This window comes from Camelus ferus, chromosome 11, assembly GCF_009834535.1.
Source record: "Camelus ferus isolate YT-003-E chromosome 11, BCGSAC_Cfer_1.0, whole genome shotgun sequence".
Lineage (NCBI taxonomy): Eukaryota > Metazoa > Chordata > Mammalia > Artiodactyla > Camelidae > Camelus > Camelus ferus.
The window spans coordinates 54750852-54777892 of NC_045706.1; the positions used below are offsets into that span (position 1 = coordinate 54750852).

At 54.9% G+C, this 27041-nt stretch overlaps 1 protein-coding gene across 7 annotated transcripts in view; it reads left to right on the top strand.

The window, feature by feature from the left end:
* Positions 1 to 27041, top strand: part of ZMIZ1 (zinc finger MIZ-type containing 1) — a 229344-nt gene that overhangs the window by 173513 nt on the left and 28790 nt on the right. For 6 of the 7 annotated variants that reach the window (XM_032491579.1, XM_032491576.1, XM_032491574.1 and 3 more), the window contains one exon: positions 21275 to 21419. In XM_032491579.1, the coding sequence (XP_032347470.1) occupies positions 21275 to 21419 (145 nt within the window). Of the gene's footprint in view, positions 1 to 11984; positions 12031 to 21274; positions 21420 to 27041 lie in introns of those variants that run through there. The other variant, XM_032491578.1, reaches the window with a different exon arrangement.

The following is a 27041-nucleotide window of genomic DNA, read 5'->3' on the forward strand; positions in this document are numbered from 1 at the left end:
AACAGGAATGGTAATAGCAGTGACCTCGAGATGGCTGTGAGGACCTGCTGAGTCTGTGCTCCTGGATGCAGTTCATAAATGTTAGTTGATATCATCATCCTAGAGTAGGAGGGATGGTCCCCCAACTGGCCTGGGGGCCCTGGCCCCGTCCTGCCCCTTCTCCAGTGCAGGCGCATCCTTAGCTCACTCAAGCCAGAGAGCAGACATGCAGCTCTGAGTGGGGGCTCACCCCAAGGCTCTAGGGATGTTCTCCCTCCCAAGAGAGGGCCAAGGGCATCTGGCCCCGCAGCCCTCTGTGCTGCAGCTCTCCAGGGACTGGGGGAGGGGCCTGGGAAGGCTCGGCTCGCTGGAGCTGACCCCAGAAGGCCCTTCCGGTCCTCAGGAAGATGACTCTGGACCCTCCCAGACCTTTAGGAAAAAAGCGTTCCGTGGCTTCCTGGGGAAATCAGCCCTGGCTACCCGCAGCTTCCTTTCTGCCTGTCTCAGGGATGGCAGAAGTCTGCGAATAGTCTCAGAGGTGCCTACAGAGAGAGACTTTCAGACTGTTCGATGTATCAGAGCACCACAGAGTCAGAAGACCACCGGCGTTTCACTTCTCATGAGAAGTCACTCGCCTCTAGGGGCCCCTACTTTCCCCACCGGAAAAATGGGGTTGTTGATTCCTGTCCTCCTTGGCACCAGCATTGACTGAGCCAGGGCCACCTGGGTCTCTGAGCCCTCACCGCCCTGTCTCCCAGGCACAACACCTGAGCAGGGAGTGTCCCCCTTGGTTGGCCCTGCTCGCTCTCTAGCTGGCTCTGACCTCTTGCCCCTGAGCCTTGGTCTCTGGTAACCAGCTCTGCTAGCTCACCCGGAGCGCTCTTCCCCTTTGCGGGCTGTGTGGGGAGGGAGAACACCCCGGCCAGGTGGCCTTGCCTTACCCTCCCTACCCTGGGTCCTGACTCCCGAGTGCTAAGTAAACAGGGGTCAGAGCTTGTCTCTGAGGTTACACGTTGGAGCAGGGAGTAAAAATAGCTGATGTTTTTAGAGCACTTCAGGGTCCAGAAAGGTGCTTCCACCTGTATGGTACCATCTCTCCCCGGGGGATGGGGGTTCAGTCACTGCCAACACTGGGCAGCCAGCGGGGCTAAGGGCGGGCAGGGGTTGCCAGGACAGAGTTGAGGCTCCAACTCTGGTCTTCCGCCTTCAGAGTGCAAGTCTTTGGTGCCCTCCAGTGGCCCTTGTCCCCACTTCCCTGAGGTTATGTGGGGTCCAGACCTCAGGATTTGGGGCTTGGTTAGGGGCTCCTGGCTTGAGACCGTAATCCTAAAAGGTGTCCACCTGCCAAGCACCCTGTATGCCCTGTGTGGATGTGCAGACCTGCACATGCACACACACATATGCTCCCCGCCCTTGAGGGTCCCTCTCCATTTAAACAACTTCATTGTAGCTTAAATTCTCATTTTCGCCAACTTTGTTTTTAATGTTGAACAACCATCACTTGTTTGTATATACTTCAGAAGCAAAGTCCCGGGGGAGAAGCAGTCTGTTTTCTTAAGCCGAATCCTGGAAATCCAATTAGGAGCAATTGTTCCACTTCTAAGGTTTTCCAGAGGCTGCCTGGCATGCCCTGTTGAGCCCCTAATTAGGCAGCCAGGGCGCCCCAGTTCAGGGCCCAATCTGTTTGAGGGCCAGGCCAGGGCAAGTTCGGGGCCTGAACCCAGGCCGAGGGATGGGGGATGCAAGGGTTGTGGGATGGTCCTCTCCTCCATCCAAGGGGGCTGAGCTTCCTGCCCTCCATCCCAGGGCCCTGGCCACCTTAGAGGACAACACGCAGTGCATATCAGCAGAGTTGGGGTACCCTGGGTTTGAGGGAAGCCGTCTCATCAGGTCCGGGTGGCCTCATGCTCCCACTGAAGCTGGTGACAAGACTGCTGAGTGCTGTTCCTGCTCCAGCCACTGCGAGGTCATCTGTGATAGGGCCCGGCCTGCCTGTCACCCGTTCACTGTGGATTCTCTGAGCTGATTAGAGCCAGGTCTGTGGGCCGCCACGGTCCTGCATCAGAGTCAATATGACACTCAGTACCGTGGGGCCCAGGGGAGGAGGGTCCAGCCGGGTGGGGAAAGGCTTCCCTGGAGAGGTGAGGCAGAACCGTGAAATACGGAGGGCGGTTCAGATGGTAGAGAGGGGCAGGCAATGTGAGGAGAGGTCAGGGGCATCGGGCCTGCAGGCTTTGGAAACCAAACACCTAATATTTTTGACCTCGGTCATGATCTTCAGTACGTTGCCTGATGGTCTCCCTGTACTTTTGCTGGGAGAGAAAGGCATGTAGTTGAAAATAAACACATGCCTGCAGCCAAGCTCAGCCTGCAGCCTAGGGGTTTGTCGGAGCTGCACGCACAGCTGGTGCCTGCTCGCTCCCTGTTGGGCCTTGGCCTTCAGCCTGGACTGGCTCAGTCTTGTGGAGCCATGGAGGGCCCGTGGCTGCCCTGGGAGGCGTTGCCCCTCACCCAGCCCAGGCCTGTTCCCTGCAGCTTCTGGGAGGTTCAGGTTTCTGCCCGCCAGGTGGGCAGCCCCCACCCCCTTTCTCTGCAGCAGCAGCTCAGCTCTCAACACTGCCCTGCTCCTGCCACCTGAGCCCCCCAGGTGCCATCTGCCACCCTGTTTCCAGGCCGCAGGTAGGCGGCCTTGGGGCCGGGGCAAGGAGGAGGCAGGAAGATCCCAGATGGGGCAGGTATGGGGCTCCAGCCCCGCAGGGCAGGTAGTGCTGGGCCCGCTACCTGGCACCTGGGTTGTCCCCATCTCCCTAGGAATGGGTGAGAGCAGGTCTGGTAAAGTGTGGGTGTCTATAAGGGGGTCCTCCTCCCTCTCTCTTTCTCTCTCTCTCTGTCTCAGCATCTCTGGATGTATGAGCAGCAGGGTCTGTCTGGCACCTCTGTGTGTATCTGCTTATCTGATCATCTCTGTCCCGAGCCTGGTCATTCCCTAGGCATCCCTGCCCACCTCCTTGTGTCTCTACCCACCTGTGTCTCTGTGCCTCTCTGCCTGTACCTTCCATGTCTCTCTCGCTGTCACTGCATCTCTGTCGCTGCCTATCTCAGCTCTGAGCTGATGAGGGTGCCTTTGCCATCAGATCCACCTCCCCCGACATTGGGTTGCTCTGCCTAATTTCATTTTCCCCGGGTTCCAACTCACAGAAATAAACCCTCCTTCCCCACCCCGGCACTTTTTTGATTTAACAAGCCTGCTGGAAAACAATAGTGATTTCCGCATCGATCATAAACAGAAGTGATTACCATACAATTACAGCCTGAACCATCAGCCTCGATGCAATCACTGAGCTGCATTGTAAATAGGAAGACAATTGCCTGCAGAATTACCCCCAAATTGGTTTAAGTGGCAACAAAAGAGTGTTGGCATTTTTGTGAGGCGGGGGGAATGCTGGTGGTACTGGCAACAGAAGGTCCCCACTCACTGGTGGCTTGCTAGGGAGAGCTGCTTGCCACCTTCCCCCACCTCATCTTTTTTCCTTCAATTATTGCTCCTTGCCCATCTTGGCACCATTTGTTATAAACTCATTTATACTAGTGTGTGAGTGGCTAAGTGTACATTTGACTGGGACAGTGGAGAGGGGTGAGTCTAGGGGAAGGGGGTGTTCCTGGGAGGCCTCCTCAGCTCCCCTGATTTCCCTCTCTCCCCAGTCCCATCTCACCTCTGCCTCTTTCAGGTCACTTCTCCCCTCTAGGCTCTTCTCCTGGCCTGGCCCCCACCCTGCAGCCATCCCTCCCCATCTCCCAGCCTGGTGGTGGTCCCCTGCCAGCAACCTCCTGCATTCCAGCCAGGGCAGCCTGCTCCCTCCTACAGCTGCAGCGTGTCCCCGGTATCCTCCGCAGCCGCCCGGTCCAGCTAGAAGCCCCAGAGCCAGGTCAGCCCGCTCCTGGGAGCCTGCCAGCCACCATTGCAGCAAGTTCCTGAGAGGGGCTCACAAACAGGCTTCCCTTGACCTGGGCCTGCCCCTTTGCAGCCTCTGTTTTTATCAGAAGTCCTCTGCCAGCAGGCCGCCTCTTAAATGTCTGGAGACTGGACTCCTGAGCGCCAGCTGTTTCTGCAGGGCACTTGTCTTCACTTGGGGAGGTGATTTCTCTCCAGGGTTAGGCTGTTCTGAAGTCACTGGGAGAGCCTGCCCACTGGCACACGTAGATTCTACCAGATTTGTCCAAATCCAGGTTAGAAGTGCTTTTGCATGTTCCATCTGATCCTCACAGAAGGATTAGCACATGCTGATTTTATTCTCGTTTTTGCTAGACGAGTGACTCAGCTGGCGCCGGGTCACACAGCCCACCAATGAGGGGTAGGGTCTTCAGACCCCTACTGGAATGCTTGTTTCTAGACGCCATTTCTCCAGCCTTCCCAGACCTGCAGGGCACCGGCTGGGGGTCTCACCTGGTCTCTGACCTGCCCTGAGAGCTCGGAAAGTACCAATGATTTTAACAGGTCCCAGTGAGCAAACACTTGCAGGTGCTGAGTTCTGTTTGCACACTCATTAGTGCCCTTCATCCCCACGCCAGCCCTGTAAGGGGATGGTCAGGTCCCCGTTGAGGGGACTTGACTCACTCAGAGCTCAGGTTCCTAGTACAGAAGCTGGTTTAAGCCCGTGTCTGCCCCTTTCCAGACTGTGCTAACTGGCATCCTATAAAGCAGAGGAAGCCTGAAGTATTTACAACCTAAAGTCTGTCAGCTGCCCCAGCTTTGCCCTGCACTAGGAAGGGGCCTCACTGCCACCTTAGGGTTGGCCTGAGGGACTGAGGTGAGCCGGGCAGGGTGCGGCTGCACCTGTGTGCCTGCCACCCACCTCCTCAGCACTGGCGTTGAAGGGCAACCAGTCCATTGAAGACGCTGGCCAACGTGGCATCCACACACGTGGTGGTCAGGGGAGAGGTTGCTGCCCCCTGCCTGCCCAGCCGGCCTGCCCCATCCTGGGTCTTTCCTCCTGTTGTGAGTCCCCTGGGTAGTCAGGTGTCCAGTGGGAAGATGGAGGTGGGTTCAAAGCCACAAACACCTGGACTCAAGTCCTGTGTCTGCCACTACAGGGTTTGTACCATCCTTATCTCTGAGTCCCACTTCTTTTTATTTAAAATGGGAGTCTGCTCACCCTGCTGGATGACGAGCCAGTAGAGGTGACCGTGTTATCAGATAACAGCTGCTGTTCCCCTGGGCCTCAGAATCTGGCCCTCCCTTCGAGAAGGAGGGGGTCCAGCCTTCAGGGGCCATTTGTTATGTGCAGAACTTCGTACAGGGTATTTCGAGGCTGCCTGGTTGGCCCTTCAGCACAGTCTTGAAAAGGCAGCAACCACTCTATCAGTGATGTCCAACATGGAAGCCAGAGCCCCATGTGGCCAGTCACACTTAAATTTAATGAAGTAACATTAAATACAATTTAAAACTCAGCTTTTTGGTCACAGTAGCCATGTTACAAAGTGCTCAATAGCCACACATGGCCTGTGGCTCCCGTTTGAACAGCACAGATAGACAACATTTCCATCGCTGCAGGAGTTATTTTGAACTGGCTGCCCTGTGTTAATCATCCCCTTTTATGAGTGTGAGGTTGAGGACCAGATCAGTGACATGGCACACTCAGAGTCCCAGCTGGAGGAGAGGGGGCTGGGACTCACGCCGGAGCCACTTGGCAGTGTGGCACGCAGAGCTCGCCTTTTGTTGCCAGCTCCTGTACCTCCTCCATGGGCCCCTCAAGGGCAAGGACTGTGTTTGCTCTATAGGCCAGTGCCCCGCCCAAGACCTGCCCCCCGGGTCAGCATTTGGGCCGGTATTTGCTGAGAAAGTGATGGAATGAATGACTGAGTGAGCACCGCCTGCTGAAACTTGGGGGCCCACTTCTCTCCCCTCCTGCGGGAGGACATGCAGAGCCAGCTGCTGAGGAGTGATGGATGGCCCCTCTCCCGAGATAAATGTGGCAGTCAAGGTAATCGGATTGTGTGTGACGGTCTCATTTGTAGGCGAGGGTAGGAAGCGCCCAGCCATGCCTCGCCCCAGCCGCCCATATTAGTTTAATCAAATGCCCAGTATCTAAATGACTGGGCCCCAGTGATGGATGGTGTGAGCTGTGTTAAATGCTGTTGCCCTGTCAAGCCCAGCTTTTCAAGGCACTGCCAGGCTCCTGGGCTCCCTCATTTGTTTCTTCTTGCTTGGTTATCTCTGCGTGGGGCAGGGAAGGTGGGGCTAGGGCTATTCTGTCTGTCTTAAGTCTCTGATTTTTCCTGGAGGAGAGGGAAAAGGACGGAGCTGGGGGAGGAGTGAGATGGAGTCACCTTCCACCTCTTCTGGGAAGCCTTCCTGGGTGACTGCAGACAGTCTTGGGGAGCCTGGCTCTCCAGGGCCCTTGAGCATTGGCCTCACTATGCACTGTGTGGCTCCTGTCTTGTTCAGACTCTCCTCTTCCCTGGGCCAGCCTTTTCACGCTCTTCAAGGAGTATACCAGAAGTTCTTCACTTCAATGTTGGAAAATTCTCAACTTTCCCTTATGGTTGGTTAGTGGTTGTTGTGTCCTCTTTGAAAATCCCCAATCCCATAGTCATGGAGATATTCTCCTATATTATCTTCCAGAAAGTCTGTTATTTTGCTTTTTTTTTTTTTTTTTGATCTGTGGTGTGAGGTAGGGATCAAGTTTCCAGTATGGTCATTCTGACCATCCGCTATGTGCTCTGGACCAGGCTGGGTCCTTGGGAGAAAGGAGGTAGAAAAGACACAGTTCTGTCCTATAGGAGTGACAGTCAGTTTGAACTGAGACTTGTCTTCCTAAAAAGGAGGCTGAGCCCAGCATGTACAACATGCCACCATTTGTGTCAGGGTGGGATCTGCCTGAACAAGCTGTGCTCACGCTGGTATTGTCACCCATGTGTCAGGCATTGTTCTGGGTACCAAGGACATGGCAGTGAATGCAGCACACAGAAACCCCTGCACTGGAAGAGCTTTTGCTCCAGTGCAGAGAGTGGGGCATCGGATGATAAATAAGATAAAAGGTAGAAGGTAACACATGCCAGGAAGAAGGATCCAGCAGGGCAGGGAAATAGAGGGAGTGGGCTGGCAGGGGCGGTGTTGCCATCTACACACTGGAAAGGTCAGGGAAGCCCTCTGAGTAAGGAATAAGGACTAGATGGAGAGAACTGAACGACGGGGATATCCAGGGCAGGAACCTTCCAGGCAGATGTTGCAAAGACCGTGATGCGTGAAAGTGAGGGAATCACTCTGGAAGGAAAACCAAAGCCACTAGTGTGATTACCCTGGTGGCAGGGACTGAGCCATAAGACTTGGGGAGGGGAGACCACATTCTTGAAGACATACCTTTTTTCTACTTCTGTGTATTTTTAATCACACGCACACATTACTTCTTCAAAAGTCACTGTTGAAAAGTCAAGAAGGGAGGGCGGCGAAATGTAACAGTGAGGTGGAATCATCAGATATAATAGAAAAACTACGGGTTTGGAGGCTGGCAAATATGGGCCCTCATCCCACTTCTGGTCTCTAGCTGAAATGTTAGCTTTCTAAAGGAGCTATTTGCACATTACTTAGGTAAATAAAAGTTGTTTTATTAATTAAAAATAAGTCGGTCCCGTTCTGTTGATTGTTTTGGCTGGTTGTCTTTGGGCAGGTTCCTTAACCTCTCTGAGAGCCAGTTTCCTCCTGGAAGATGGGGTAGTGATCCTGCCATCCCAGGACTGTCAGGAAAATGAACAGAGAAAAGGAGTGTGTCCAGTTTCTGCCTGGCCTCACTTGACCTTCCCCTGGGCATGTCCCTGCATGACCCGGCCCACCGCAGACCAGAGGCAGAGAATCTGTCACTGTCCTCAGATTCTCCAAGGGCTCAGGACCCCAGAAAGGCCCAGACCCTGCATTCTAGCTCCCTGAGAGGCAGGTGGATTTGCTCTGGACCCCCAGGCTGACGGCCATCCAAGGCCCTGTGGCCTGCTGGGTGGTTAGTTGTTTGACCCGTGGGCCCTTCAGAGCCCCCTCGGGATCCAGCTTGCCCAACTGGTGCCTGCTCGGCTGGTCCTTCCCAGCTGGTAACCTGGCTCTGTCGCCCCTCCCTGCCCCGGTGTCTCCTTCTCTCTGGGTGCTGTGTTAATTTTTCATGGCCTCCCTCAGAGGCAGAAGGCAGAGAGAGCGCTTTCCTGCAGGGAGAGAGCAGGCACTGGAGCAGGAGGAGGGAGGGAGGGAGGGAGGGCTGCGTGGTGATTAAACACTGCAGAGGCCTAAACAAATGACGGCTCCCTCCCCCAGCTGCTCTGGGAGAGAAACAGGGAGCCAGCCTGAACTGCAGATGGCCCAGGCCTCTGTCTGTCCCCGCCTGCCTACTTGGAGCTGCCCTGGGGCTGCTTCCTGAGAGCCACAGGGATGCTGAGCCCTGCAGGATCCAGCTCAGTTTTTACAGCCACTGTGAGGCAGGCCTCAAGGCAGAGAGGGCTCAGGGCCACACAGCTCACACACTGGTGAGTGGTGGAGCCGGAAATGGTTATGAGGAGGCAGTAGAAGTTACCTCCTAGAGTGTTGGCCTGAATGAGATGGTGCATGCAAAGTGCTCAGAACAGTGCCTGGCCTAAATCAAGTTGTCTGCAGGAGTCACTGTCAGGTTTGCCTCATTACACCTTTAGAGCAGCTGGGTGAGGTAGGTTTACATGCAGGTGAAGAAACTGAGGTGCACATAGCTGCCAGGGTCTTGCTCAAGATTGCATGGTTCCCACAGTAGATCAAACCGGGCTCACCCACTCCTGACTCCCTGTCCAGTGTTCTTTCCCCTGGACCACTGCCAGGAACAGTCAGGGGGTCAAACCTCCAGAGCCTTGAACATAAAGATCCGGGGAAGTTAGCAGCGGTGTCGGAGACCATCTGCCAGGCACACAGGACTCCTGGCCTGAGAGCTTGCATGAAGGGGAGAGGGAGGAGTGGTCCCCTTCCCCCTCCTTTCATGCAGCAAATGGCAGCTGAGCTTCACCCCTCAGTCTAGAGAAGTGGTTCTCAAAGTGGGGTCCCCAGACCAGCAGCATCACCTGGGAACTGGTTAGAAATGCAAATTCTTTCAGCTCCACCCCAGACCCACCGAATCAGAAACCCCACTGGGAGTGAGGCCCAGCACTCTGGATTTGAACAAGCTTTCCAGATGCTTCTAATGCACAGACAAGATTGAGAAACCCCTGGCCTGGAAACCCAGGTGCTTCATTCTTTCCCTGGGACTTCACCACCCGGGCCACAGTCACCCAGACATCACCCAGGTGTGTTACACTCTGAGTAACAGGTGCAGCCAAGGAAGCACTAGATGTAAATGGAATTCTTATAAATGATTCTTATTTTCATTGCAACAAGGCAGCTGGATATTTAAAGAAACCTCACAGAATCATTTCATCATGTAAAGGAGCTTCTGCAAAGAGAAGAAAAAATCTCTCATTTCCTGCCCCCTCCCCCTCGAAGTGTTCTATAAATTCAGTCTCTATGTCAGGTTTTCTTCAAATGGTGTCTACCAATACATAAATAAAACAAGTATAGATCGTGTGCTAAAAGAATGAAAAATAGACTCTTAAGATGCATCCAGGGCCCCTGCAGTTTAGAGGGAGAGCCCGGTGGGAGGAATGAAGGCCAGTCTGGCATCCGGGGCAGCCAGGTCATCCCCTGCTGGGCACCTGGAAGGGTCGTGACAGCCAGGCGTGGGGGGTTTCCAGGGCTCCATCGAACATCCACACTCCGGGTTTCTCAGAAAAGGAGTGGAGTGACCAATCAGGAGGCTAATAGAATAGAAATGTGAAATGTGCGGGCAATCGGGTGATTTTGCTGGATAAACAGATAGGAGAGAAAACCCTGCAACACAATTTTGGGTAAGGAACCCACTAGAAGGTTGTCATCTCCCACCTTACGGGGTCAGGAAGGAGCATCTGAATCTGCCACCAAGTGCCACCCATGGGTCCAGGTCTTGTGCCCCTGAGCTTAAAGACCTACCTAATTTGCAGAGTGACTTGAGCTGGCTCAGAGCCCTGCCTCCACCTCTCAGCCACTTGCCTGGTGCTCAGGCCTGACAAGCCTGGAGTGGGGAGAAGGAATCACAGTCAGTGTTTGTTGCACTGGGAGCCTGAGATTCTTGGAGGTCAATCAGGTCTCTCAGCCAGGAGAAGGAGGGGGTAGGCTGGGGTCCAGATGGTTGGAGGCAGGAGAGCTGGGGGTCCCATTAGCAGGTTTTTCCTGAATCTGCTCTTTCTTAAAGAGCAGTAAGTGACCCGAACCCAACTCGCAGTAATCAAGGGTCACCCAGCAAAGTGCTGCCTGCCGCAAATCTCCCTCCTGCCCTTGTCACCACGGCAAGCCACTCTTTAGGGCTGGGAAGCTTTCCTGGTGGTTACTTTATAGAAAGAAAGTGCCCTGGAACTGATCGGTACCTCCCCAAGGCTCAGACCTGGGACAATCTACCCTGGCTCCCTGAGCTCAGGCTGGGTGCAAGGAAACTGCCATTTAAGAGTCCCGGGTTTGACACGGGCTCCTGGCTCCCACGGGAAGAGGCAAGGGCCTGAGATTGGACATAGTGGCTGGAGCGGATGGAGCGAGTGCTCAGCAAGGGCTCCTAGCGCTCAGACTCACAGCCCTCTTGCTGTCCACAAAGGTGGACAGTTGTGTGTTTGGTCTCGGGGGTCTGCTTGACCTTGGGAGGGGCCCGGCCTCGCGCTGACCTCTCCTTCTTTTGCTGGGAGCAGGAGGACACAGCCAAACTGTGAGTACCCAGCTGGGAAGCCTCAGAAAAGTAAATTACGCAGGGAAGAAGTTGATCCCCGTAACCCCTCCTTACCCCTCGGGCTTCCTGAGAGCAAGCAACAGCAGTGGTGTTTAACCCCTGGGCAAGCTGTCCGTGTAGAAGAGAACCGACTGGCCAGGTGGCCTGCTGGAATGAGGAGCGTGAGCTCAGGTTCCTGGGGGCACGGCTCTGGGGCCTGCAGGCGGGCTGGTGTGGAGCAGGTCTTGTCTTGCAGGTGCACTAGGAGTGTCATCCCAGGGCCTGTGGTGGCTGGGGGCGATCATCCTCACCACCCTGGGCCTGCAGATCTCCATCCTGCTCCAGTGCTGCCTTGAGCGAGATGGAGGTAGGGAGACTCCCTGCCATGATTATTCTGGTCCATCCATGGGTAGCCAAAGAAGTCTGTCCTGTTGGAACCTGTGAATATGGGGTTCGGGTGCACAGAGGCCTCAATCTGCTGTGAGTGGCTCAGGGCCCCTCCCCTCTCCAGAACACTTGCTTGGCTACGAATGCTGCATAATTTCAGCTTAGGTGGTCTAGCTCTGCACGCCTGCCCCACTGCCAGCAAACATCTCAGGCAGGAGATGTCCTGCCTTGGTTCTGGCCTGCTGCAAGCTCTGGTGTGTCCTAGCTTCTCTGTGCTTGCCCCTCATCTCTAAGATGGGGGCTGTGACTTCACCGCCACCAGGTGGCTTCTGAGAGCCAGGGGGCCAGGGGTGTGTGAGCGGCCCCTCATGGGGGTGTAGTACACAGGGCCGCTCTTTGGTGGGTGCCTCTGTCCAGGCCTGTCCCTCAGGCTAGCAGGACTGAGTGGCAGCCCCAAGAAGAAAGGGGCATTCTCTTTCTGATGAAAGCAGCCCTTGAGCTTGTTTTGAGTGTCTTTTCATTTGAATTTGAGTTATCCAGGAAGGCCTAGAGGGTAGTGTGAGGTGGACAGAGAATTTTCCAGGCTGGGATTTTCCTAAAGTCCACAGACAGGCTCAACCTGTCTGACGTCTCCTCTTGGGTCCAAACATCCTGCTCCACAAGGTTGAGGGACAGCCAAACTGGTTTGGGAATCAGCCCTGCCGGCCTCAAGGTTCCCTAGAGTTCAGTTCCCAGGGTGAGTTCACAGGCCTGGAGACACTCAGCTCCTGCCAACCCGGACAGCCCTTGGGGAGAAGGGGTGGGAACACTGGAGGAAGGGAACGGCCCAGAGGCCCTCTCCTGCCAGGCTGAACCGCAGGACCTGAGATGGCAGGATCTGCCCAGCGCGGGGAAGCAGGTAGGGCTGGGTGGGGCAGGCTGTGAGCCTCCCTGCGAGTCCTGGGATGGGACCTCTTGCCACTCACTGGGTCAGCCACCTGCACGTGGGGCCTGAGGGAGCGGGGATAAGGGGAGTGGGTGGAGATGGAGAGAGACAGAGTCACTTGCGGCCAAAGGGCCAGCAGGCGATCCCTCCTTGCTTTGACTTTCTTAGCCACGGTGATGAGAGATGACAGAGCAGGGGGCAAAGTGCGAATGATCTAGAAAAGCCGGAAGTAGTTGAAACTCAGGACCGTGTGCTGCTGCTGCTGCTGGGAGTGCAATGATATGACTGTTTTGCAGCAGGACAAGATTTCCCCCCAAGGAGAACATCTCTGGCTTTCTGTTCCAGAGGTCAGCCGTCAAGGCCACTAAAGTCCATCCTGCGACCCCCCCAGGGACAATGTTTCCTATAGTTCTAATCCCTCTGTGGCCCCAGAAGCTCAGGGTGCAGAGTCCTCCCCTCCTGCCCACCTGCGGGGCCCCATCACACCTGGGTCCTGCTCACGTCGGCTGTCAGACCTCAGCAGATCCACTCCCGGCTCGGCTCGAGGCCTTAGTAAACAGGGCACCTGGGCAAGGTGAGAGCTCTGGAGTCCCTTCCACCTGTAGCCCACCCTGGTGAGGAGGGGGAGGGTCCAGGCATGAGGATGGACAGCTCATTTCACCCACAGCACCTGCGGGATTACGAGGGGGTCAGGGTGGGCCTCAGCCCCAAGAGATGAGACATTGATGTGAGACCAGGGCTGACTCCTGGGGCCACCGACTTCAGAAAGTACAAATGCTCGCCCCTCTTTTACATACAGCCCAGAGAGGGAAGGAAGTTGCCCGAGGTCACACAGGAAGTTGGTAGCAGACCAGGGACAGTGAGCTGGGGTGGTGGTGGATTGTGGGAGAGGGGGTGGGTGGGAGGCACGGAGCCATCTCCTGGGATGTGCTTGCTCTCAGATGGGTGAGATCACTGACTTGTTGGGGAGGAAGGGAAACCATCCCAGACCAGCTGCACAGCCGCTGTCCTGTGGTGTGACTGTGGTTGAATCATCTCCTCTTGGGCCTCCATTTCTGATTCATAAAACAGCCTCATCCTTGGCCAGCCCCTCGCTGGGGGTTGTGAGACTCCAGTGAGGCAAAGGGTGCCAGGCTGTTGGGAAAACTAAAGGCCTGTCTGTCCACCCCCATGACCCCATTAGGTCCTCTCTATGCATAGCAGGGTGCTGTCACCCCATTGCACAGATGCACACATGGCACAGGCTGCCTCACTGGGTCAGTGGCCACACAGGGCAGATACCTGATCTGAGGCCAAGCAGCCACTGCCCCAGCCCACAGGCTCTGATTCTTTGCCCCTGGCTCTGACCCTTCACAGTCACGTGCCTTCTGTGCTGTTTCCTGGGAGGAGATGACCTGAAGGAACAGGCAGGGAGGGGGCCCTTTTGTCTATTTCTGGGGCACCGAGCAGTGGTGGGCCCACAGAGGAGGATGGGCAGATGGTAATCCATGGGTAGCTCTGTTCTCGCGGGTCACGGCTCGGAGCAAGATTCCTGACCTTGGCCCTTGTCCCACCTCCTGCAGGACACACGAGGGCGTGGGGGCTGAGGAGGGGCCAAGGGTCTGCCTGCCACCCAGGCACTCTTGAGGAAGGAGGGGTCTGCCCAGACTGGCCACCTGAGCTGAGTCAAAGTGAGCAGCTGCTGGGGCTCAGTTTCATGGGGGCCTGGGTGTGTCCAATCCAGGGTGTCTGGCAGGAGAAAACACTGGGTCAGGGCACTGCTGGACTGCTAGGGAGCAACACTGCCCACCCAAAGGGCGCCTGGTGTGAAGGCGGTGGTGTAAGGCTGGGCCCAAGGCATATAAGCATTTTTGTGAGCCTCTTGGAGACGAGTGAAAGAAACTGTATTTTATTTGAGCAACAGTATATAGATGAGGATGCAGAAGCCTCATAATTGATAATAACAATAGAAACAGTAACAATTTATTCTTACAGCCCTTCCTATATGCCAGGCGTTGTACTGGCATTTTATGTCTATCAGCTTGTTTAGTCCTCATGACAACTTAGGAGGTAGGTAATATTTATTATTTATATTTTTATAGTATTATTATATGATTTGTATCCCATTTTACCAAAGGGAAAACCAGAGCACAGAGAGGTTAAGTGAGTTATCCAAGGTCACACAGCTGCTAAGTGGCTGAGCTGGGACTTGAACTCAGGTGGTCTGGCTGGAATCTATGCTCTTGGCCACTCTGCCTTCCAGAGGCAGGAGATAGTGGGCATTTTGTAACTTCTGAGTTTCCAGCTGAGACTCACACAAGACTTGCCATCTCTCATCATCTCTGTGATTTAAAACTTGGGCTCTTTCTTCATCTTTGGGCTCCTCATGCCAGGTCTGTGAGCAGAGGTTCCTCTTATTGTCTCCCCACTTTACAGATGAGATGGAGAGACCAGCCCAGGCCTCTCAACCAGCCAGGTCATCTCAACAACCCCTTTGCCCTTCCGTCCCCGGTACTCATCACTCCTCCCTTTCTCTGCACGGATCTGAGGAGTGGAACCCTGGTCCTCAAGCGCAGGCAGGAGTCTTCACTGTCTCTGAACCCCACACTTCCCTGAGAAATGGTCCCAGGCAGGACCCCGTGTTTGGGGAGATGAAAGAGGAAAGTCAGAGGGTAGGAGGGTGTGGCCTGGTCTGCGAGGCAGGAGGACAAGCAGCAGCGTCTCCAGAGAGCGCTGGGTGAGATGCTCTAAGGAGGCCCTCCTCTGCCAGCCCCCACATGACGGACACAGCGACACGACCAGTGCCAACCCACCAGCAGAGGAAGGCCACGGCTGGCCTTCCAAGTTATACGAATAGATATTATTTCTGTAAACTGCTTACCTTTCATTCCCCATTTTGGAGTGACCCACCACTGGGTGTGCATGTCACAAAACAGGTGTCACTTGTCTGGGTTATAGATTTTATTTGATGACAGCACCATCCTAGACACATGGTGATAGGAGTCCATTTGGGGTAATGCCCCTGGGGCCAGGGCTCCACCCCTGAGGAGTGGGGAGCTGCTGGCAGGTTTAAAAGCCACAGGGTGCCAGGTCACAGGTATTTCCCTGGTCGTCTGGGTTTCAGATGCAGCGTGCGCAGTGTCTGTCCATCTCTCCCGTCTCCTTCCCGTCAGCTTATGTAGCTGTGATTCGTTTCAGTCCGTTAGTTGTGTTGGCTGCGTAGCCTGTGCTGGTGCCAGGATTGCAGAAGTGAACCCCTCAAATCTCATCATGGCCCTCAGGGTTCATGCTCTCGCTCTAGAACATCTTGGCTTTCCCCTGGGTAGCCCAGCTCTCTCACTCATTTCAGCATCCTTTGAGCATCTCCCGTCTACCAGGCCCTGGGCAGCCTCTGGGGACACATTGGAAAGAGGTGAACAGAATCCATTTGTGGAAAAATTCCTCTGGCCGCCTTGTGGAGTGCAGGTTGGCAGGAGGCGAGATTGGTGACTGAGATAAATGATGGGGCGCATCATAATTCAGGAGAGAAAGGACAAGGCTGCAGAAGGTGATTGGAACCGGCAAGAAGCAGAGGGGACAGGCTGCAAAGATAATCAGGCTGCGATGACCCATGGGTGTGGCAGGGGGGAACAGGTGGTGCCCATCCTCCCAAGGTGGCTTGAGGTGCTCCTGGGGATTCTCATGGGTATGAGAATAGGAACTCAGATGTGTCGGGAGGGAACAGAGGGGAAGGGGGTGCCCAGTGTGGAAGACTGGTTCTTCTGCCCTGACTCGCCTGTGATGGGAAAGGGGACCACTTCAGAGGTCTTGTATGGATGTAGTAAACTGATGGTATGAAAGCATTTGAAAATGCGTCGTTAGTGTATTTCATTGAACAGCGAACCCCATTTGTGTGCTCCTGGAAGCTCTTTCTGCCTCGCTCTGCCTGAATCTTCCTCCCCTCTCCCCCAGGGCATGGTTTGAGAGGCTGCTGCCTCGCAGACTCGCCTCCTGGGTACCCCTGAGTCCTGCCCCATCACTGGATCTCAGAGCCCTCCCCCCTCCCTCCCCCCTCACACACACACACTCACGCTCTCACACATGCCTCTGTTCTTCCACAGCCTTTCAGCTGCTAAGATGCTCTTTGATACTTAATATGCCTTTGTTTCATTTTGCATGTAGCTTCCCCAGGCTGCAGTGCATTTGATAATTCTCCTGCTTGGCCCTTATATCCAGGTCTCTGTACCCTCCTCCCCAGACAGCTTTTCATCCTCCTCGACCCTCCCACAGCTGCTCCCAACCCTTCCTGATTCCCAGATCTTACCAGAAATGAATATCCCGGCCTTTTGCTGTATGAATCTCCCCTTGCTTGCCTCCAAAAGGAATGAACGCCTTTTATTTTTGCGGGGGGGGGGGGCACATGGCTGCCTCTGGTTTTTGGCTCTTTTTCAAGCCCAAGTCCAACCTAGCAAGGGGCCGCTTTTCGCATGTGCCCGGGTGAGCTTGTCTGCTCCTTTGATGCTCCAACTCCCAGACCCCAGCCTCTGCTTCCCTTTTACCCCCAACTGGCTCATTGTCCTCTGGTTACTCGCCTGGCCTGGAGAATGCAGCTCCACCCTCCCTACCTGGAGCCCAGGCAGTTCCCAAACCCAGCAGTGCAGCCTCTTCCTTCCGCCACCTCTCTCAGATCAGACTAGCAGCCCCACACTAGTTCATCTGGTCAGCCCATCCTGGGCATCCCTTCTGCCAGGAGCTGCAGGTAGAGGCAAATATAGGGCCTGTCACTGTTTCTAGGGAAGGCACATCTGGGACAAGCCACAACCAGGATGCCCCCAGGGCTCCAGTCCAGACCTGCCCTCATTCCTGCATCTGGTTTCCTTTTTCTTGTCCCTAAAGGACACTGGTGGTAGCGGCCAGCTGCAGGGGGACCAGCCAGAGAGATCTTGGGGAGCAGTTTCGGGAACTCAGCTCTCCCTCGGTGCCCTCCTTCAGACCTGAATCCTTTGACCCTCCTGATTCTCAGCCCCCTGTTCGTGCTGCCTTATCGTAGCATCCTCTGAGGCGGGGGCCCCTTGTCTACTGGATCCCGTTAACAGAAGGTGCTCCCCATTGTCACACACACCACTATGTTATGTACCGCTGGGAAGGAAGAACACACCACCAATCACACCACGGTATGGCCTCAACGGTAAGACACGTGCTGCTGACAGAAGATTTAGTTGCTTAAGTCCATGGAACCCCAGTGTCCCTTGCAGCTTCCTGGATAAGCTACAAAGACATGTGCACGCAATGGGAACATGAGAGGTCAGCCAGTCATGTCTTCTCCCGGCTGGAATCCTCTTTCCCTTCCACCAACCCCTCAGGGCTGCTACGGTGTGGTCAGAAGCGGACAGAGACACCAAGGCCATCCTGTTGGTCACTCATCTACCAACCAAGGTCAATAATACTGTCATTGTAGCAAACCCATGTATAGCACCTACTATGTGCCTGGTGCTATTCCTGTACGTCATGGTGGTAATTCAGCACATCCTTACAGCTGCTCTGTGAAATGGGAAGTAGAATTACCATCACCCCATTTTAGGGATGAGGAAACTGAGGCACGAGAGTTTAGGTGCCTTGCTCCAGGTGTCACAATGGTTGGTGGAGACCGAGCTGGGGTGGCTTGTGGAGTCCGTGCCTCACCAGCTCTGCGGGGGCCGTGTGATGCAGTGGTAGGTGTGTGATTGAGGGCTTGCTCTTCTGGGGCTACTTTGAGTTACAGGGTCCTTTGGTCCCCCACCCACCCTCCCTCCCTTTTAGCTTCTGCTTGGATTCCCATGCGGTTGATTGACAGCTCTAATTTACAGCTCACCTCCACTCTGATGTGGGCAGCTTCTGTTAAGCCCTCTTCACAGATGGGGAAACTGAGCTCCAAGCAGTGGAGCAGCCTGTGTGGAATCTCCCAGCTAGGGAGTGTTAGGGCACGATTCAAGCCCCATCTGTGGAACTCAAGAGCCAGGGCCCTTAGTGCCTGCTTCCCACAGCCTGCCCGCCATTGTCCCCTCTCTTCCCCTCCCCCGGGTGGTGTAGGCACTAGTGCTGCCTCATCAAAGAGGCACGCTTGGCTCACCCGTGTACACACAGCTCAGACCCAGGCACACACAGGTGCACACCTGGACACCCACCCCACCTGCGTTTGCCTGTGGGTCCTCCTGGGTCTCTGATTTTTTTGGTTGCAAATTCCTGCATGTTACCATTAACCAGCATTTGCCTTGGCACGGGAACGGCTTGTGTTGGTTTACACCGTGAGGAGAGCCTGCACCGTGTCCGTCCACCACGTGTCTGCCAGCGTGGCCTCTGTGCTAGACAGCCAGCCGCTCAGGCCAAGGGGGTGATGGGTGGTGCCTCCCTCACTTCTTGTCCTTTCCCTCTCAGTGGTAGGAACGTGGCTGCCCTGGCATCTGTGCTGTGTCCTGGCTGCCTAATCACATCTGCTCACAGCATCCCAGACCCTACTCAGCCAGGCCACACTACACCACCAGCCTCCCTTTATTCTCTTTACGGAAAACCACTCCACTAGCAGTAGGAAGACAAGGGCCGTCCTTGACCAAGTAGGAGGGTGGCTTGTGACATTGGAGGAAAGCTCCAAATGCCCCCGTGGTGCCCCCAACCCCTCCCATGGCGTGGGGGCCCTTCGGAGGAGCGTGGGCTGAGAGGGGCGGCCGTGGGCAGGGCGGGCAGCAGGCGGCACCATCTGCGGCCCTCCTTTGTGCTGGCAGCCGAGCAATCCTTCCATGGCTGTGATCCGCCGGGCCTCGTGCTTGGCGTGCAAATGAGTTTCCAGATGCCCGATGCCCCCCCGCACAAGAAGCGGTAACTAGGGGCCTGGAGAAGAATGGAGCAATCTGGAAATTCATTTCTGTTTGTTTCAGCCTCTCTGAATAGGCTGCCTCCCCCTCCAGCTGCAGCAGATGTGTGCTGGGCGCCCGCATTAGGGGCGTTGTGCCACGGTTTCTGGGCAGACACACGCCAGGGTGGGGCCTCTCCTCTCTGGCACCCTCCTCCCTGTGCAGGTGGTGGCATGGGTGGCCCACAGAGAGGGACAGGACTCAGCTTTTAAGACACAGCTCACCCATTGGCACCCCCTCCTGGAGGGAGAAACAGGTGCCCTCTCGAGAGGAGCCCAGGCTGAATCTCAGCCTCACTGCCTCCTTGGCTGAGCATCTTCACGCACTACACAGGCCGGGCAGACGCACCCAGCAGTGCTGGCGGGGCCCCTCAACACCCCACCCTGTTCCCACAAGAGCCACTGTCCTTCCTTTGCCCTTCGGACCCCAGCAGGCCCCTGAGATTGTGGACGCCTACCTCCCGGCCAGCTCGCAGCAGGACTGGATGGACAGGGTTCTCCTGCTGATCCTCAAAGCTGCCTCCTGGCCCCTGCCTGTCTGGTGAGGGGCAGGAAGGAACCCACTGCTCTCCAAGATGCCGGGCCCTACTCATTCCACACTCCTTAAAGAGCTTGCCTGGCCCATGGGCAGGGGTCAGAGCCCGGCAGGGTCTGTCTCAGAGGGTCCCCAGCCCTACCTCTCAGGGACGGGCGCTGATGGGGGAGCCTCTGCAGGATCTGGGTGACCCAAAGCAGCAGCCCTGTGCAGCCAGTCCGGAGCCTCGTGTGTCTGGACCTCATCCCCGGGTGACTGCTACGTGCAGGAAAGGGTGTGATTCAAACAAGGCTGAAAGGGTTCCTCATTGAATCAGAGGAGCTGGAGACCATGGCCGGTTCATTTTTGCCTTCTGAAGGGTACCACCTTCTCTCCCACACCCTGGTCCAGCCTTGGGCTCCAGCACCGGGGCCTACAGCAGGGGCGCCGTCTGTGTCTCTGCCCCTCTCTGGCTGTGGTTACTGTGGGCGAGTAACTTCACCTGCCCAAGCTTCAGCCTGCTCTCTGTAGAATGGAGATAACAGCTGATACCCTGGATCACACAGGGTGGATTCGAGAAAAGGACACAGAATCATGTTGTACAGTGTCCAGATGGGAGACCCTGGGAGTGAGGGAGTGGGCTCCCTCCAAATGGCCAGACAGTCCTGGTTCAAAAGGCTCCTGACCACCCCACCCGGTCGACTCCTTCCAGAACTACCAGATCAGTCTGGCTGAAGTACTCACGGCAGGAGTGGGACCCTGGCTGGGGTGTGATCCACCTCTTTGTTTCCACAGCCTCAGCAGTTCCCCTGCCGCCCCTGACCACAGCACTGGAGGAAGGCAGGGCAAGGGTCCCTACTTCTCTTTCCCTGTCAGCAAACTGAGGCCCAGAGAGGGTCTGTGAGCTCCTTAGGGTCACACAGCAGGATGGTGACAGCCCAGGCTTCCTAGCTCCTGACTCCGTCCCCAAATCTTAGCTCAAACATGCACTTCGGAGGGACTAGCTAGAAACACTGACCTTGGGGTGCTTTTGGCCCTGGTGGCCACACTGGGACAGTTAAGGGTGAAAGAAAGTTGCATTCTTCCTCCAGCACCCAGTTCATTCTGGTTGCTTTTCTCTTGGTGTCTGAGGCCCTGCTAAGCCCTCACGTGCTCCTGCCTTTGGTGCCCCTGGCAGATTCTAGCTCGTTCCCCCACCCCCCACCCCCAGGCCACTCTCTGCCCTCAGAATCGTTTGTCCTTTCAAGCATCTGTGCCTAGTGGTGTAGGGACCAGTCACGGGTCTGACAAGAAGTGGGTGCACCCATGCTCGGCAAAGAGGCACTTTGCGGGGAGGAGTTTCAGGGAGAACCCTGCAGGTACTCCTGCGGTTGTCAACAGGTTCCAGGAAGAATCCGGATTTTTTTAAACCTTGTGATTTGGGGCCCCACTCACGGAGGGAAGCTATGTTGAGCCAATTATTCAGAGTCCGAGGGGGTGGACTTCACTGAGATGTCTGGGGTTGGCCAGCAGTTCCCAACCTCGGCCCACACGAGGTCTGTGTTTGGCCCCCTCCCTCCCTCTCCGGTCTCCCCTTGGCGCCGCCTCTGCCGTCTGCTCCGTGGTCTTGACTCAATCCTTTTTGCTGTTACAACTGACCTGTCTGTAATCTACTCCTACAGCAACAGAGGCTTTTCAGGCCTCCTTTCTTCGGGGGTGTTATTCCCATTATGTAGGTGAGAACACTGAGGCCTCCTAAGGAGGCTTAGTGACTCTCCTGGTGTCTCACCAAGGTGGGGGCAAAACCAGCGTCGGAGGTACCCAGTCTGAGAGGGTGAGGTGGCCGAGGAGCCCGCTGACCATCTTGTCCTTCCTTGCAGCCCTGCTGTCTTCCTGGTGCGAGGAGCTCGGCCGACTGCTGCTGCTCCGACATCAGAAGAGCCGCCAGAGCGACCCCCCTGGGAAACTCCCCATGCAGCCCCCCCTCAACTCCATGAGCTCCATGAAACCCACTCTGTCGCACAGGTGAGTGGGCTTGGGCCATCAGGGGTGGTACAAGGGCCTGCTTGGGTGGGCACTGGACAGCCACCCCTCAGGCCCCCAGGTCTCCTTGGAAACACCCCTCAGGTGGAAGACCTGGAGTGTGGACCCCTGAGCAGCTGGGAGGATGGTACCGTTCCTAAAAATATAGCTGTCATGTCTTAAATCCCCATGGATAAGTGTTGTTCCTCCCCCATCAAAACTGAGGCTGAAAGCTCTGGTCTTGCCCAGCCTGGCTGCTTAGTCCCTTCCGTGGAGGGCTGTCTCTTCTTCATGTTCTAGACTTCTGGTGGAAAGTGAGTGTTCCTAAATCCAGAACCTTCCCTCTTTGCTAAGCAGGGGTTAGGCAAACCCAGAGACACCCAGGGCTTGGAAGGAGCTCAGGAAAGTCACAGGGCTGGTGATCCCACCCTTGGACAGGGACAGAGCCATCCCAGGCCATCGAGGCAGGAGTTGAGGGAGGCTGGGCCACCAGCACAGGGATGGGGCCACCAGAGGTCCAGCATTGCAGGAGGGACAGGCTTGCCAGAAGTCACCAGGCACTGAGGAGCTGACCGGTCTGCCCTGCACCAGCCTCAGAAGGAGCACGTGGTCAGAACCAGCAAGTGTCCCAGTTAATTATCCCGCAGGTCCCTTGCTGAGCTGAGGATGCCCTCTCCCAGGGCTCTGCAAGCTGACCCTGGAACAGCAGGGCCTGTCATGCTGTCTGTGTGTCCCCACGGATGACTGGGAGGGGCATTTACAGTCACAGCTCCACTCCCATTACCCAGCCTGACCCAGAGCACACTGCAGGAGACCTGGGTCACACCATCGACGCGCAGGAAGTCAGTTGCTGGCCAGGCTTTAGAAATTGAGTTAGAGGCAGTTGATTTTTGGAGCCAGAAGGGAACTTAGAGTTCCTTGGATCCAGTACCTGCCCAGGCAGGTTGGCCCCCGACATGTGGTTGATTCCCTGCCTGGGTCAGAAGCACCACAGCAAGCCCCCTGCTACTCCTCAGGGTCACTGCCTTGTTACGCCCTCCATCAGGACTATGACAGCTCTGACGCTTAGAACAATCCCCTTCTGTGGGTGTTTCTGGGTGTAGTAATGCTGGCTTTTGGGCCAGGGTAGTTTTTTTATGGTGCAGGGCTTTGCAGGGCAAGTCATGTCTTGGTTTCTGACCACTCGACTCTTCTAGTGACCCCTGGCATTGCTAAAGGACTCTCACACATTTATCAGAAGTGTCACCTGTGGTTAGGAACAACTACTCTAGAAAGGCAAAGCTCTCCTCCGTCCACCTTCCCCACCTTGCCCCTGGCTCTGCTAAAAGCCGCAGGTCTTCTCCAGCTGAACTGCTGCCCAGCCACTGAGCACAGGCTGCGGCTGACTGCAACCCAAGCTACACACTGTGCGTTTACCCTTGTCACCTTTTAGCTCCTTAACCCTCCATCCTGCGAGAATCATCCTGCTTCTCGTCATCCCCCATCTCGTGTCCTTCCCAGCCACCCCTCCTCCAAGTCATTTCAGTAAAGCTGTTGCTGATGGCAGGCCAGCACCCTCCAAAGATCTGCCCCAGACCTGCTTGGCCATGACCACAGCCAACCCTTGGCCAGGTCTTTGCTGAGTTGAACTGAAGGCATGAGACTGTCGAGCCCTGGGGTGAAACAGATAAACGGCATCTCTGCTCCAGGAGCCGACTCTCACTGGCTGAGGAGATAATACTCAGTGAGGCAAAGGTGGGAGCAGGCAGATTGAGGCAGGTTTAGGCGACAGGCAGGTTGGCTGTGGGATTCATTAGGAGGAAGATGGCCAGGCTGAAACAGTCAAAAGGCTTCTTAGCCAGAGGATGTGGGCCTTGACCTTGAAGGACTTGGGCTGGGAATTGGGCAGGTGGCGGTCTATGAGTTTAAACTGGCTTTCGCAAGAAATGCTATGGGCTGAAGAGCCACCAGCTGGTACACAGTGCCCTGCCACTACCCCTGGTTCAGCCCCTGTACGTGCCCTTGGAGTGCTGGAGAGTGCAAAGCAGGCAGCTTCTCAGAGAAGGGAGGGCTGTGTGTTCTGGAAGACTCACTAAGTATTGACAAGTGACCCATCGGTTCCATGGAACTCAGCCTCCTCACGGAGCACAGCGAGGTGGCAGGCATTCTGAATACCCTACACCCAGATGGCAGAACTGGAAGGGAAACGCCCAGAGTGGGACAGTGACTTGCCCAAGAACACAAAGCCAGGAAGGGGCGGGGCACTAAAACATACTGTGTCTCCCCTTCACCCTGTCACTGGCCATTCAGGACCAGTGAGGTGGTATCTGGTCGTTAACCCGATTCTAATCCACACCTCACCCCTTTTCCTGATTTATAGTTGGACAGTTGAGACTGGAAAGTGTCATCTGTTGAACAAGGCCCAACCCATGTCCCTTCAGTCCAGGGCTGTTCCCAGGGCACAGTGTGGCCTGAGATTCGAGGTCAGCTGCTCTCTACCTGTAACTTCCTGAATTTCCCAAAGCCCCCTCATTTCCAGAGAACTAGTGAGGTGTATCGCCTTTTAAGTCCCTGTGTAATTTCCCGAACAAGAAGGAAGGACAGTGGAGGAGAAAGCCAAGTAATGTCACAGACAGGAAACGCTTCTGCCCACCCTCCTCCACAGCTGTGTTGTGAATGACTTGGAGGAAGGACAGTCCTCTTGCCTTTTCATTAAGGAGACCTTGGGCAATGGGTAAGCCTAGGGACCCTGCGTGTTCAGGATTGGGTGCTCAGAGGTATGCACTGATCGAAGACTCAGGGGTCCTTGTCTGAGACTCTGAGGACAAGCAAACAAGAGAGAGTGAGGGAGCCTGGATGCTTGAAGCCCCAGGCTGTCTCCCTGTGACTGTCGTGTTTCTGTAATTCAGGCGTTGAGATCATGTCTGTTTCAGGCCATGGAGGTCAGGACCACAGCATCAGTCTGTGAGGAGAGGCTTGTGACCCCTTGAGCCAGTTTCTGAGGGTGCTGGTAGTCAGGGATAGCCCTGGGTACTTGCATGTTTGGCTAGAGCTCTGTGATTTGTGGAGCAGCGTGTGGGCTCGCTCCCTGTCTGGTCCTGACCTCCCCACTTTACAGAGGCCCGCAGAGTACTATGCTGGAGAAGGGAGGCTGGGAGAGGCCAGCCCAGGGTAGGAAGGGGCCTGGGGCCTGCACCCAGGCAGCAGGACCCCTTCATTGTCCCTGCAGTGACCCAGACTTGATGCCAACAAACATTTCTGCCTCCTCCCAGATTTTTAATGAGTGGCTAAAAAAGCCACTTGTGGTTAGTACATTGTCTGTATGCAAATCAGTGCCACAAAGGTAATTGAAAGCCTAATAAATCTTGTTTACACTCTTAATTTGATTATAATCAAAGTCAGCTAGAGCTGGGAAGCTTCAAAGACCGAGAGGTGCCACCCTTCCTCTTCCAGGTGAAGGATTTGCAGCCCCCAGAGGAGAGGTTCTGGGTGGAGCCCTGTGCTCTATTTGAATCCTGTGGGGCCCTGGGGCTCTGCTCCCATCCTGGGTGGGGCCCTGGAGCTCCCTTCCCATCCTGGGCGGGGTGCTGGATATCCCCTCCCATCCTGGGCGGGGTCATGGATCTCCCCTCCCATCCTGGGCAGGGCCCTGGGGCTCCCCTCTATGCAGCAGGCAGAGGTACAGGCTATGGACTTTACAGCTGCCGGCCATTGAGTTTCAGCTCTGCCATCTTCCAGCTGGGTAACTTTAGGCAGTTCTGTAACCTCTTGGTGCCTCAGTTTCCTCATGTGTGGAGGTGAAATAACAGCAGTGCAGGACTTTTGTTGCCAGGCCTGGCACACAGGGAGCCCCATGGACCAGTCGTTATTCTCCAAACCTTCAGCCTCGTGCCATCAGACTCTGATGTGCTCGTTAACTGTCAGCCAGCAAAGAAGGGATCAAGCACAACTGACCCCTGGTCTTCTTCTTTCCCATCACACCACCTTCCCTGCTTTCATTTTTAGCTCTTTTTTCACAGCCAAACCAAATGCTCAGTTTGTAATAGACCCCTCTTCTTGCCCCAGGAAAAAAAAGCAATGAAAGGGAGATTGAAGGATCTATAAATCCTGCTCCATGAGTTCCAGATTGCCAGGATGCAAAGATCTTTTCCTTTCCTCTTTCCTATTGAAAAAATTTAAAACCCTCTAATATGCAGTTAGCTGTACAAGTTTCTCTCTGAGTTTCACCGCAGGGAGGGAAGGAAGCGGTCCCCAGTAATTGTAATGATGGAGAGCGCTGTTAATGGTCCCCCTAAATTAAAAAGGGTGGGAGCTGCAGCTCCTCACTGGCTTGGTGTTTCATTAGTGGTAATGCTACAGCCTTGCATGGAGACAGGACCAATATAGCCAGATCAGGGAAATTAATTAGGGTCTGACAATACCCTTAATAGGAATTTGTTATTTCTCCCAAATAAAGTGGCTGTTAGAAGTGCAAGGGAAGAAATAACTCAGCCCTCCCCTCCTCTTCCCTCCATGAATGTGTGTGTAGACAGTTTCACAGGAGGTGCCCCAGGAACCAGGAATCATCACTCCCTCTTTACTCCTGTCCTCATATTTAGCAAACATCAGTCAGTCCCATGGGGCTGGCAAACAGACATGTAAACTATCTACTATAACTGCAGTATGAAGAGCTCTTTATAAAATATATGGAAAAAAGTGGTGAGGGAACAGAGAAAGATGCCCTTGGTTCTTCTAGGGAGAGTCGCAAAAGGGAACATCCAGGCTGGGTTTTGAAGTATAGATAGGATTTTACTAGCTAGAGAAAGGAAGGCAGAGGAACATTGAGGAAAGCCTCGGAGGCTTGGAAAATCCATTTAACAGGCAGGAATGATAGTAACACCCCCTCCCGTTGATGGTCTATTTGCAGAATTTCTAAGCACCATCATTGTATCATCGAGTAAATATGGGTACCTTCACCCGAGTTGAGCTGGAGAAATGGAGAAAAAAAATACAGGTTCAGTTGAGCAGGGACTATTTGCCAGGCACTGTGCTAAACTTTATCTGTATTTGTATGTTTCATCCTAACACGTTGATCAGCATGTCACCCAAATCTGGGTGACAGTTGTGTTTTCTCCGTGGCGCCTGATCCACAGTGGGTGATCAATATGTTAAGAGAGTATTAAGGTTCCACTTTACAGTGTGAACGTTGAGGCTGACTTCAGTAACACATCTCAGGTCATAGAAACCAGCAGAGGCCGACCAGAGCCAAGGTTTGACCCTAAAGAATCTTAAATTCACAGCCCAGATAGCTAACCACTGTGCTGCAAGGACTCCTTCTGCCATTTGAATATTAGCTAAAAGAACGTTTAGTCAGAGTCCTTGAATATTTGCCAGCATACTCAGTCCCAGACCAAAGCTAGTGATTTGATGTATAACGTGGGTTTTTTTTCCTGGGACAGGAATGGGTTTCGTCTACAGCCAGTCTTTGAAGCCAAACGTTACATCTCCATGCTGGGTGGCTTCCCAAGGGCGACTTCCCCAAGAGCCCTTGGAGAGCTATTCCCCTTCTTGGAATTCTCGTGTACTTGTAGATCACCTTTGTAACGTGTGCTCCCTTGTGTGTCGTCATCTTTGTACAAGGAAATGCCACCTTACCGGATCTTGAGC